At 37.7% G+C, this 12967-nt stretch overlaps 1 protein-coding gene across 1 annotated transcript in view; it reads right to left on the bottom strand.

The window, feature by feature from the left end:
• Dthd1 (death domain containing 1) overlaps positions 1-4879 on the bottom strand; it is a 45177-nt gene extending 40298 nt beyond the window's left edge. Inside the window, exons 1-2 of the mRNA XM_013008990.1 lie at positions 4356-4879; positions 554-884 (exon numbers count right to left, since the gene is read on the bottom strand). Coding sequence (XP_012864444.1) covers positions 554-884; positions 4356-4864 — 840 coding nt within the window. The 5' untranslated portion in view covers positions 4865-4879. The remainder of the gene's footprint in view (positions 1-553; positions 885-4355) is intronic.
• Between the last annotated feature and the right edge of the window lie 8088 nt (positions 4880-12967).

Genomic DNA, 12967 nt, shown 5'->3' with positions numbered 1-12967 from the left:
TATTATCCAGAGATTCTAACATTCTTAAATTCCAACATGATAGTTTCCAGATTTTTGTTGTTGTTGTTGTTTGTTGTGGGGCCTGAACTCAGGGCCTGGGCACTGTCCCTCAGCTCTTTAGCTCAATGCTAGAGCTCTACCAGTTGAGCCACAGCACCACTTCCGGCTTTTTCTGCTTATGTGGTGCTGAAGAATTGAACCCAGGGCCTCATGCATGCAAGGCAAGCACTCTACCACCGAGCCACCTTTACATTACTAGAGAGCTAATCAATTCATGAAGCCAATGAAGCCATGATTTTGATTACATGTTTAGGTTGCATTGTAACACTTGCTGGTTCTAGACTCAAATTTTCCCTTTCTATCTTTATCAAATAATTTCTGCTCTGTCATCTTTACAGGTGGCAAAAAGTATGGGTATCTTGGCACAGATCAATCATCCTGTTATTTTTTTTTAATCCCATGAAGCAATTATGTCATTCTTACAATCTCCTGGGCTGAGTACTATTTGGAAGAGCCAAACAACAATTACAGATATAGCCAATGATCCTCTGACCTTGTAACTTCCTCTCATTCCTTCTAGTGGATTGGGCATTAGGTAACTTGATTGGAGGTTTTTGTCAGACACTTTCACCAAGATGTCTCTGTAATTTCCTCTGTAGCGTGCAGTAAAAGGGATGGCAATGCATATTGGGAATGGAATTCTCATTTCCTTGTCTGAGCATTCAACAGTAATGACATTGCTGAGCAATTCTTCATTATCACTCACTATTAAAGAACTCATGTTGTTAGCTATCTGGCATTCTAGTTGTTGAAGGGCATACGAAGGTGCTGTAATGTAACAAGACACTTGAGGGTCAGTTCCTTCACCCAGCACGTCATAATACCTGCAAGACGAAAGTAGAGTATTATTTGACCAATTATGTTATTCATATACTTCTCATAGCTAAATGCAGAAAAGAATAGGCTCAAGAACACTTAGACTTGTGTGAACCTTTGTTTTCCTACTACTCAACCCTATGCTCTTTGAGAGAGATACGTAAATCTCTCCAGGACTCTGTTCCCTCAATGGTAAAGTGGCCTGTAATTGCAGTTCCTTAAGAGGCTGAGATTTGAGGATGGAGGTCTGAAGCCATCCCAGGTAGAAAATCCCTAATTAACCAGCAAAAAGCTTAAAGTGGAGCTGTGGCTCAAGTGGTAGAGCTCCAATGAAAAAGATACGAGAGCATGAGGCCCTGAGTTTAAGCCTCAGCACTGGTGTGCACATTTGCATGCTTACACGTACACACAAGCACAGAACCTACTTCATAGGTGCTAAATGAACTGTAATAATGTACCTAGCACATAAAAGGCATCCTCAATATTAATTACATGAGATATAGTTATTACTGTTGTTACTATTATTGTTTATATTACTTATTATTCACTCTACAATCAAGAATTTAAGGATTTCTCATGCTTATTGATAAATAAAAAAAAATTGAAGAAATTTGCTAAATTGGGAGGAGAGGACATAACCAAATATGACATATTGGAATTCTAACACAATATCAAATGGAATGTTTGGGGATTTTTTATTTGTTGATTTGAAAAATTCAGAAAGGTGCAAAAATATTGAGGATTGACAATTAATCATAAGCTTATTTTTTATCCTTAGCCCTCATTAGAAATCAATCATTTTCTCATTGTTTAACCAAAGACACTTATTTTTAGCATAGCTGATGTTTTAATGCTTTCTGTAGGCCGAATTTTACGACCACATAATTTTAATTATTTTCACAACTCTCATATCAAGCAGGCATTGTTCTGACACCATTTTATAGACAAGGAAACTGAGGCTTAGAAAATTTAACTTGTTAAATTTTTAAACTAATAACTGGTACCATCTGTCATTAATATGAAAATTCATACAAACTCATACTCTCAAGTGCTGTATCTCCTCAAGTATTAGATCCAAAGTACCTGTTAGTTGACCCAGTACAAATTGAAACTAATAGTTACTATGTAAGTTGTGAGGACTGTTCAGGATAAAACACTTAACATCTAGTACTACTACATCAACATAAGATGACTGCTCATTTAGATTTCTCCATTAAAATTACCAACTTGTATATCTTCACATCCTGTCATTTATCATTGCACATCAGGGAAATGACTGAAATATATGTAATGTTGAAGAAACACAAAATGTATATGATAGACAATGTTATTTTCTTACTCGTACCCAACTCAAATTGGGTCTTAGCTGTTTTCAACCATTTGTAAATAAAATTTCAAAGTGCCACTTTAGCATAGGAATCTTTAAAAATACTGAAGCTATAAAGAGGGCTGTTTATTTATACTGATAACACTGAACTCATAAAGTTGTTACTAGTAGAAAATAAGCCGACACATTGGTCTGCTTGAGTGTTCTCTAATAATAATTGTCGAAATTCAAAATATGAGAAACATTGTTCAGTAGAGGACACTGTGATCCAAGAACAACTTGTGTAAAGAAGAACGCCTCTCCTGTGTCCTGGTGACCATCTTAACACATTTTTCTTCACAAGGTTGTTCCCAAATGACAGATAAACGAGTTCTAGGAGACTCATGACTCCATTTTTTCCTAGTCCTCACCAAATGTATCTAGCCTATGTTGATTTATTCTAGTCTTTCCCCTCCTTTTGTTTGTCTGCACTAGGATAGCTTTGAGAAAGAATATAAGGCTCTTTTGGAAAGTTATCCATAGGAGAACCACAACCATTTCTGAGCAGAGTTTTGTTTACAACATATACCTTTTATGTGGCATGATGGCTTCCTAGCCTGGAGTGAACAATAGGCCTTAAATCTGCAAACCAAGCACATTTTGGTTTGGATGCTGCAAAAAGGGGAAATTGTTAGCCAGGAAACACCTAAAAGAGGTGTTAGAGGGAGTGGTTTATACAGTGACTCACAAGCTGTTGTTTTGAGTCATGTTGAATATGAGGCTATGAAGTTTCAATGGGGAACTGCACACTGACTACATTAGCAGTTGTTTTGCAGGACCAGTAATTGTGACTAGTTATGCAGGTCTTTCATGTGTTGAAAGACTCATGCACAGCATGCATGTGTTAGATTCTCTGCTTTTAGAGACATCCCAGCTACACCAGCCCAATCTCTCCATGTAGCACAAATAACAAAGGCTGGTGAGAGCACAAGCACATGTGAAAATCACATTCAGTGATGTTGTCCTGGAAATGGAAATGGTGTTCATATCTTCCTGAGAAACCTTCATCACATCATTGCTAAAAAAAAAGGGAGAGAGGTAAGTGAAGAAAAGCAGTGAGTGGGGGACATGGAAATTGGGGATTGTTTAGGGTAAAATAAACTAAGACACCCACACATAGTTGAGCATAAACACCTGCATAGTGCTTGCACCTTGTGTGATATTCTCATTTGATCTTACCAAAAGCTCCCAGAAAGCATATGTATTATTTCCACAAACAAGAAAGTGAGGCTCAAAATGAAAATTATCTATTTGACTTCCCCAAACAAGATTTTTCCAGACTCTTCCTCATTGCCTTCCAAGAATATTACATTTGTCTTTGAAAACATTTGGGAATGTGTAATTTTATCTGGGCAAACAAAGGATCAATATCACCGTATAGAAGAAGATAATTCAGGAAGTATGCCTTTCTTTTCAACTTCTGTGTTTTGAAAGACGCTTTGCTCTGTGGGGATATCACAGCTAATCTAGCCCAACCTATGGACACTTTTTCAGAACTCTGGATAATTTAAAAAAATAGTACTCAAACAGATACACTTCAAGAACTTCCCAAAGAATGGAAAGCAAATTACATATACTGGTTTTCTAAAACTGGGAGAAATAAAATATTAGTAATAACAGCCATATGAGTGACTTATTTCAAAATCTCATGGAGATATGACATGGAAATACAAAATTTTGCTTAGATACAAATGCTATGTTCACTGGTGTGGGATGAATGTTCGCATTCTACCAAAATTTGTGTTAAGATCTTACTAGTAGTAGGGAATATTAGAGAGTGAGGCTTTTTGGGGAGGTGATTAGGTCATAAGGGTGGAGTTCTTATGCATGAGATTACTGCCATTTATAAGAGTATAAAGGGAGCTTTTGCATGTCTTCCCCTATGTAGGAAACTAGAAAGCCTTACCAGACATGGAATCTGCCAGTGCCTTAATATTAGTCTTCTCAGCTTCCAGGACTGTGAAAAATAAGTTTCAATTACTTAGAAGCTACCCCCACTCCAAGGTTATGGTATTTTGTGATAGCAGCCTGAATAGGCTAAAACATTTATGAACTACAGAAACACACTTATAAGGAAGCATCAATAAGCACTTTTCACTTTGTATTAACTTACTCCTTTTCCATCATGTTATTTTTTTGCTTTAGACTTTCTGAGTCACTGGGAAGATGAGTCACATAATTACTGGAGATATCGCATGTTGTTGAGCGTGTGGTCATCTCTTCTCTTCGGCTTTCTGAAGTCTTTTGAATTTCTCTTTCTGTTGTCTGGATTATGTCATGAATCTCTTCCTTGTTGCCATTTGTGCTCTCAGCAGCCACGTGTTCTATTTGTTTATCGTCTCTGCTCTCTGCATTATCTGGGAACATTGGGTTCTGTGACTCCCCTTGACCTATTACATTTCCACTCAATGATGCATTGTATTCTTTTTCCACTAATTCAGAATTTACATGTGTTTTATTTTCTTTTAACTGGACCTGGTTTGTGTCGTGCCTTTCCTCTTCATTTGTAGGAGAAACAGTAGCTGTTTCTATGACATTTAGTTCCCCTCTTGCAGTAATGTCTGTTGCTTTGGTGTCTTGAATGGCCGATATTGTCTGCTGTGGAGTATGTTCATCATGCATGCTGCATAAATTACACAACTCTTTTTCTTCTTTCTTTAGAAGCATTGAAGTGTTCCCCAAATATTCATTCATTTTCATGAGGCTGTCTATGAAAGCAATAATTTCTAGACACACAAATAAATAAATATATAAATACAAGCCAAATGATGCTTCTATACTGATAGGGTAGAGCATGATAATCTTAGAAACCTACAAAAGCTTCACTGGGCATTTAGGTCAACTTCCTGAAGGAAAAACATTTTATACTTTATGCATTTTATACTTTATGCATTCTAATACTTCAAATTTGAAATAAACTACTTTTACATGTAGTCGTCTCAAAAAAGCAAATTTGATCCTTCTTATTTGTAAAAAGGCTTTGAATTTTGAAACCAAACATTATGACACCCTTCTCTTGGATAAAAATGGAACCCAGCATCTCCATTAAGTCCTCATGTGTATAATTTTGAGTTATTCCTTGGCCTTTATAGGTATTATATGATATCTGTTTAGAAATTTGGGCCTAAAATAAGCTAGACTCCAGAAAAGACTTGGTTAGCAGGAAAAGTTGTAGCTACCTTATTTCTACAGATGTTCATGCTGTATTTGGGGAAGGAAGTAGTTTGGTGTTGTAAGAATTAAATTCAGTTTATGCTATGCCTCCTAAGGACTTGTGATCATCAAATAATTTTAAATTAGTCTTTCATAGTAGCTCTTATCATGCCATTCTCTAGCTAGATCCTGTAATGGCTACTCAAGAACAACTAAGTCAAGTCAAGTCTCTTCACTGCAATATAAACTCTCATCAGGATCTGATAATGTCTTATACCCTCATTTCATATCAGGTTCTTTTTGTACATCTCTCTTCTCACAACTAGTGTCATCGGATGACATCTTGTGGGCTTAATTTCTCTCTAACCTTTTGGTCAGTATGAACTAAGGAATTTGTGTTTTAAGGCTCCATACATTATCATCAATCTCTCCTTTTCCTAGTCTGTTCTTTTTTTTGGGGGGGTTCAGTTCTGGCAACTTACAGTTTGTATTATACCTGAGACCCTATTTTGTTTTGAACTCTTTTTTTTTTCTGAAAGCTGAGTTCTCATCTTGACATGCTGCCTAGCTCCATATTTAATTCTCCCCAGAGACTGGAGTCTTGGTTGTAAGCTGGAGCTGATGACATATTTCTCTGATGTGTGCTATTTGTCTTCTAGTTCAAATTTCTTAATATTATCTACCCTGGATTCTTGATTGATAGGACCTTCCCACTTAACTCTGACAGAGTTTTACTTTAGCTAGATTTCAAAGTGCTGGTTCATATTCATCAGATACCATGTTCTTCCTGACTTCCTGCATTTTCCAGCATCTATAACTGGACCTACTCCCAAGAATTTGCTCTCCCTCCCTTCAGTGTGGAAGGGATCCAACTTTCTATTCCAGCCTATCCAGTCTTCCCAGTGCATTTGTAATTAATAGGTCTAGGCTCAAATGACACTAGAGATAGAATATGCTCCTCCAAAATAGAGAAACTGCGTGCTCTGCCTACACCAGGCCTGTATTTGCCTGTCTTTGAGCCTAATAGTACCTGACGACTCCCAAATTTCCAGTTGCATAAATCCAATTCATTCTATCAGCTTTAGTATAAGTGTTGTATTTGGTTCTAGCAGAATTCTAAATGTCTTGCCTTAAAAATAGGATTCTCCCAAGCCCCAAAGCATTCATTTGTGTGTATCTGATGGGACTGACTTCCAAGTCCCTTGTATTTGTATTATCTTATTTCCTCTGCCACACGGTTAGCCCCTTTGTAAGCAGATTTGATCCTAGCCATGCTTGTATGCTCATTATCCCTCATAGATACTGTTCCAATCGATATTTCTCAGAAAAAGAATAAGTCAAATAAATAAGCAAATACTTGCCTTGTCTCCAGAAACATTGATTTTCTTTGTCAAGCAGAGCATGCAGCTGTTGGCAGGTTGAGCACAGGGTCCCTGCAGTGTGTTCCAACAGTTGGCAAAGGGCTTCGTTGAGCTCTTGACCCAAAAAGACCACCGTGGTTACCCAAGTGGCCCCACCAACCCTCTCATCACCCAGGAGCGCCTGTTTGAGCATGTGGTTTTGTCTCCAAATCTGCTTCAATATGTGGCCTAGTTTACCTGAACCTAGATCTTCTGTACCCATTGTATGCTCCCAAATTATAAGCTTCTTTCCTGCCAGCAGAGCCTCAAAAGTTTAGCAAATTCAAACTTGGCAATGGTTATTTCTTCTAAAATCTAGGAGATGACCCAAGTCAGCTAGCTAAGCACTTTCATGCAACGTAAAAGTTTATTCAGCTTGTTGTTGACCAGGGAAAAGTTACTAGGTGACCGAAGGAGGGGCGTTTCTGAACCCTGAGAGCTATTGTGTACAAAACAGATTAACGTCAGGGGTAGAGCTAGCTCACACAATCCAATACTCCATGTATGTTTTTATTTTTTTTTCCATTTCTACGTACTACTGAAGACTAAATGATTTTTAAGTTTTGAAGCATCAAAATATGGATTTCAAGTAGATTGAGTAATATATTAAGTAGATATAATTTGTGCTTATAATATTGCTAACAGAATTCCTATATACATACTTACAATAATCATACAAGAAAAAATATGGTGTCTGGTTTGCTTCAAAATAATCTGAGCATATTAGAAGAGAATACACATAAATCAGGCTGTACAATTCATAATTATTCAATATGGATATGGTTATATATGAGGCCTTTATAAGTCACTCTAATCAGTCTATACATCCATAATGTTTTGCTAATAAAGAGTTAAAAGAGAAAAGAGTCCTCCACAGGGATAGCGCCTGTTCTTATTGTTCAGTGAATATAATTAATACTTTCTTCTGTGGTAAATCTGTAGTGAGACAAAGATTGGAACTTGGCCTCTTTATGCTTTGATAATTTCCCTCTAATTGGGTAAAATGCCCTTCACTAAAAGAAAGCAAACCTGAAGAGTGGCTTTCTGTGAACTGGCAAGGAGTTTTTACCACATCTAATTAAAATTCAGATAGAGCAAGCTCTTGCCATTGCTCCCTGCTCAGTGAGCACACTGAAAGTGCAGCCATTGAAGGATTGAGACACAGAGGCAACCTGGGGTAGTATAGCAGATAGCCTGCTTTCTCCTATCCAATTCTCTCCTTCCAAGAAGGGGGAATGCACACACACACACACACACACACACACACACGGCTGTACATTCCAGAGAGGCTCATGTTCCCACCGAGGTCATGGAAAGAAATGAGAGCTTTCTGAAGAGGAGTTGCAATGCCTCCTTTCCATGGGCAGCACATTATCTCATCTTAAGCACCAGAGCTCTAAGGACTACACCTGGAACACAGTAGGAAAAATAAGCCTAGTGAATGTGCAAGAGAGAATGAATGCTACAGGCCTACAAAGTGCGCGTGCTGCTTCCGGTACAGAGAATCTGAAAGGCAAAGAAAGCACTGGTGGCTCCAGAATGTTGTAAGGATTCCACTACCAAAGACCTTGATTTTCAGGGAAGTTCTGTCCCTGAAAATGGTATTTCTTTTGAAATATGAATCATTATCACATGAAGGAACACATTTTTTTTTAGTATTTAAAGTCTTACTCTATTTTCAAAACTTCTGATCTCATTTTATTCTGTTACGTTCTCTGACTCCTGAAACATATGTGTAATTTTCAAAAATAATCTGCATATGGCTTTAATTCCATGCCAATCCTAAAATTTTTCTATAGCTTTCACTGTGGGACTGGCACTATTTATGGGCTAGGGTGGGGTGTTTTAAGGCTTCCAAAAAACACAGATGAATGAACAGACCATTAGCATACAGCTTAAACTATTGAGAACTAGAAAAGAAGTCTAAAAAGAGAACCATGAAAGCCTTAAGAAGAGAAAAAAAACTTAAGTCTCATTAATGGCTTAGGAGATATTTAGGTTTGAGGCTCTAAGAGGAACAGGATTTGAGCAAGAGAATACAAGGGAGAGCCCTTTCAGCCTAGGTAATGATATGGCCAGAGGAATGGATGTGTACAATTACACAGTGGGATCCAGAAAGGAAAAGTTTGGCTTTAGATGAAGATTCAGTTCATGAGTCAGAAGTAGCAAGAGAAGAATCTTTCATTGTAGAGTCTGGACAAATAGCAATGTTGTTTTTCAGATGGGGTGAAATTAAATATTTTTGAGGCAATTTATAAAATGACAAAATCTGTACAAAGGGTGTAGATGGCATAACTTTCAGACATAAAAGAGTTGGGAAGCATGAGGGTTTATATAACTGCAGTAACAGTGCCGATATTAGGAAAGGACATCTTAAAAAGGGACTTGGAGTAGACAGAACTTACTAAACCACCACAAGGAGGGAAGAGAGCAAAAGCACTGAAAATATATCCCTTCATTCACTTCAGAAATATCTATTGGCCACTGGGGAAAGAATTGTGGGTAATAGTAAACTAACTAAAAATTTTAGATTAGGTGATTACATAAAGGTAAACCTAACAAGAAATGTAGGAGGAGCTGGGAACCCATAGCCAATGCGGTTCTAACTAATTGGGAGATTGGAATGGGAGTATCATAGTTTACCACTATCCTAGGCAGAAAACGTAAAACATCTTTTCTGCCCATAGCTGGACACAGTGAACTAGGCCTGTCATCCTAAACTATGTAGGTGTATACAGGACAGAAAATTCTGCAAGTCTTCAACTCAACAGAGGGAAACTAAGTGTAGTGGTATGTAGCTGTAATTCCAGAAACTATGGGAAGCCTAAAAAATTGTGGATTTCTATCTAGGTGCATGTTTGGTCAGTCAATGAGACTCTATCTTAAATATAATGGCTGGGGGAGCGGTGGCAAATAAACCAACTGAAAACATGGCTGTGTGACTCTTGATGTAAAATGCACGAATAACTGAGTTTAAACTCTATAACTATCAAAGAAAAAAGAAGAAATAAAAGAGAGTGATAGGAAAGAATGGAGAGGAGGAAGGATGGGACAAGAAAGAAAGTACACCATGTAATAGGTTTGGTGGGTAGGTAATTTAATTAACTTTTGGTAGTTTATAGTGTTCAAAACAGCTCAGACTTTTTAAAGAATATATTGTAAATTTAGAATACAAGTCAGAAAAATGTTAGGATATTTGAAAAAAATTGTAAACAGGTAGTGAACAAACTACTGGAAGTAGAAATGATCAAAGAAATATGCACGCACTGCATATACTTTAAGTGTCAAGTGAAACTGAAAATGATTTCTGGATCAGTGAATCTGTCTACTTTCATTTCCTTGTAGATAGGTGGGAAAATCCCTTCTCTGAGAGAAAAAGAAAAGAAAAGCAAGAAAATCCTCAACCTTTCTTCTTAGCCTCAATAGCATTTGCTAGCCTCAAGTCTAAACTTGTTCTCTATGTAGCTTCTTAAGTACATTGTCGTATTTGAAGAACAAGACCTACCGCAGGCCAAGCTGCACTTACTTGTTAAAACAAGCATGTGCATGTTTCTGCAACTTCTTTTCAATGAATTGATGTCACTAACCACACGAAGAACTGACATTTGCAGTCAAGACACCACTGAAAATTTTTACCTCGTTGATTTTCACATGTGATTTACCATCATCAGGGCTGCTATGGGTTTTGGTTCTTTTTACTTTCTTACTGAAACTTCTGTATACCCCTACTATCATTAATGAAATTAGCAACATAGTTTTAAATGCATACAGCATATCTGGTTGCTCTAAATACAACAACTCTTAACATGAAAAATATCAGAAGGGATTAAAGATAAAATTCTGGCCAGTAGTACAGTAACAGCAATAGAAGGCTGGGGCTGGGAAGTTGGCTCAGTGGTAGAGCGCTTGCCTTGCATGCCTGAGGCCCTGGGTTCAATTCCTCAGCACCACATAAACAAAAAGAAAAAAACCGGAAGTGGCGCTGTGGCTTAAGTGGTAGGGCACTAGCCTTGAGCTGAAGAGCTGAGGGACAGTGCTCAGGCCCAGAGTTCAGGCCCCACAACCGGACCAAAAAAAAAAAAAAACCAAAAAACAATAGAAGACTGATTCACTGATACAAAATAGGAGGTAAAGATAGTAAAGTTTTGGGAACCTAATAAAGAATGTTATGTTCCATGGACTTTCTAGTGGGTAGCAGCACATAGGTCAGATGCAAGATATGTATGCCTTAAGTACTATGGCTAAGAGTCAATGTTACTAGTTTTATTCGCTGATTTTATTATTTTCTATGTGGTGGGATGCATCAAAGATTTGGGAACAGTAACTCTAGAATAGCTATGTCTCATTTGAAGACTTTTCATGAATGTCTGTTTATCTTGTGTGCAACTACATGATAGGAAGTAAGACTAGAAAAGGGGGAATGGTAATAATTGGTTTGGTTTTGCTTTTCTTGAATCAGAATGTTGCACTGAGAAGGAGCAAATTAAATGTAAGAATCATTATGTGCTTATCTACTTTAAAGTGTTTTCAAAAGCAAGTTACAAGAAAAGCTAAACTAATGCTTCTGGTTACAAATTGCATACAAATAACACTAACGATAAAACGATATATACCTCCAAAGGATGGAAAGGAAATGATTAGCGACAGACAAAAGATGTGAACTATTTCCTAGGACGTTGAAAGCAGATGGACAAGCAATAAATTATTTGACAGGTGAGACAAATTAAATCTAAATACATAAATGTAGAAAAATAGGTCCATTTTTGTCATAAAATCTCAGAAAATCCCATCACTTAGAAAAATGGAGTAAACCTGCAAATGAGAACTTGAGAGTCTGAGTGTAAGTTTTTGTTCTGATTTGCAAACAGGTTAATATCTATGTATCTCTCTCCCTAGATGGAAATTGGAGATGTTTTATTTTTTGGAGAAACTGCCACAGAACTGTTGATAGCTGAATCCACAGTACGAGGAAGTGGTCATGCTGAAGGGTTAAATAAAAACATACATCCTCCTCCCTGAAGTAACTATACTATCAAAGAGGAAAACCAACTGGCAATCAATCATTTAGTATCCCTCCTCACTCCCAGCCTCTCAGAATTTGTCCTGCTCCTGCTCTATTCCTCCTTCATTTTCCAACAATGAAGTTGTAGTCAAAAGCCTTATCTATACAAATAAAGCTCCCAAACAATATGCCTGATGCTTCACTTTGAGTATGGAGTAACTGCCAATGACATCAGGCATTAGAAAAAGCCTCCAATATAAAGCAGAAGACACAAAGCAAACAAACCTGGAAAAAGGACTTGAAAGAAATACAGCCAACACTGGGAAGAAATGAAAATGCCAATCACATCTGTAATTAACATTTTCTTAAAGCTAGGATAAGACAAGAAAATAGACCCTTCAAATTAAAAGATTTTCTTAGCTAAGTGCCAATGGCTCATGCTTGTGATCTTTGGCTACTCAGGAGGCTGAGACTTTGAGGATCACAATTTGGAACAAGCCTGGGTAAATGAGGCTAGGAGATTCTATCTCCATTTTACCAGCAAAGATTGCCAAACTGGAGGTGTGGCTCTAATAGTAGAGTGCCAGCTAGCAAATAGGCTAGTAAGGAAGACACTCACCAAAGACAATAATCCCACACACAAAAAGAAGGCATTGGTGTCTGGTAATGGAAAATCAGTAAGGGAAAAAGCTGAAACAAGTACCTAAAAGTCCAAGGGAGACTGGAGTAGAATAGTCTAAAGATTTCCCAGTCCAAGCTAGAGCACCATCTCAAAAGTCGGGAATGTGGGGATTGGAAGGTGGCTCAGTGGTAGAGTACTTGCCTGCATGCATGAGGCCCAGGGTTCAATTCCTCAGCACCACATAAGCAGAAAACGTTGGAAGTGGCACTGTCGCTCAGTAGAGCGCTAGCTTTGAGCTGCAGAGCTGAGGGACAATGCCAGGACCAGAACTCAGGGCCCACAACCGACAAAAAAAAAAAGCCGGGAATGCCAGTCTGCAAGAAGAAAAAAAAAAGGCCAAAGAATAGTTGTATTTGAAAGCATTGAAGGAGAAATTTGGCTCTTTTACTATAGAATTTTGGAGGAGGGTTTTCTGATAACTAAGCAAGTCAATGAACTAGGATGAAATTAAATAGTGAGGGAAAGGATATACATTTAGAATATTGTAT

The sequence above is a fragment of the Dipodomys ordii genome, unplaced genomic scaffold (genome assembly GCF_000151885.1).
Source record: "Dipodomys ordii isolate 6190 unplaced genomic scaffold, Dord_2.0 Scaffold8, whole genome shotgun sequence".
Taxonomy (NCBI): Eukaryota; Metazoa; Chordata; class Mammalia; order Rodentia; family Heteromyidae; genus Dipodomys; species Dipodomys ordii.
The sequence above is the reverse complement of the archived record's forward strand: the minus strand, read 5'-3'. Positions and strand labels throughout refer to the sequence as shown.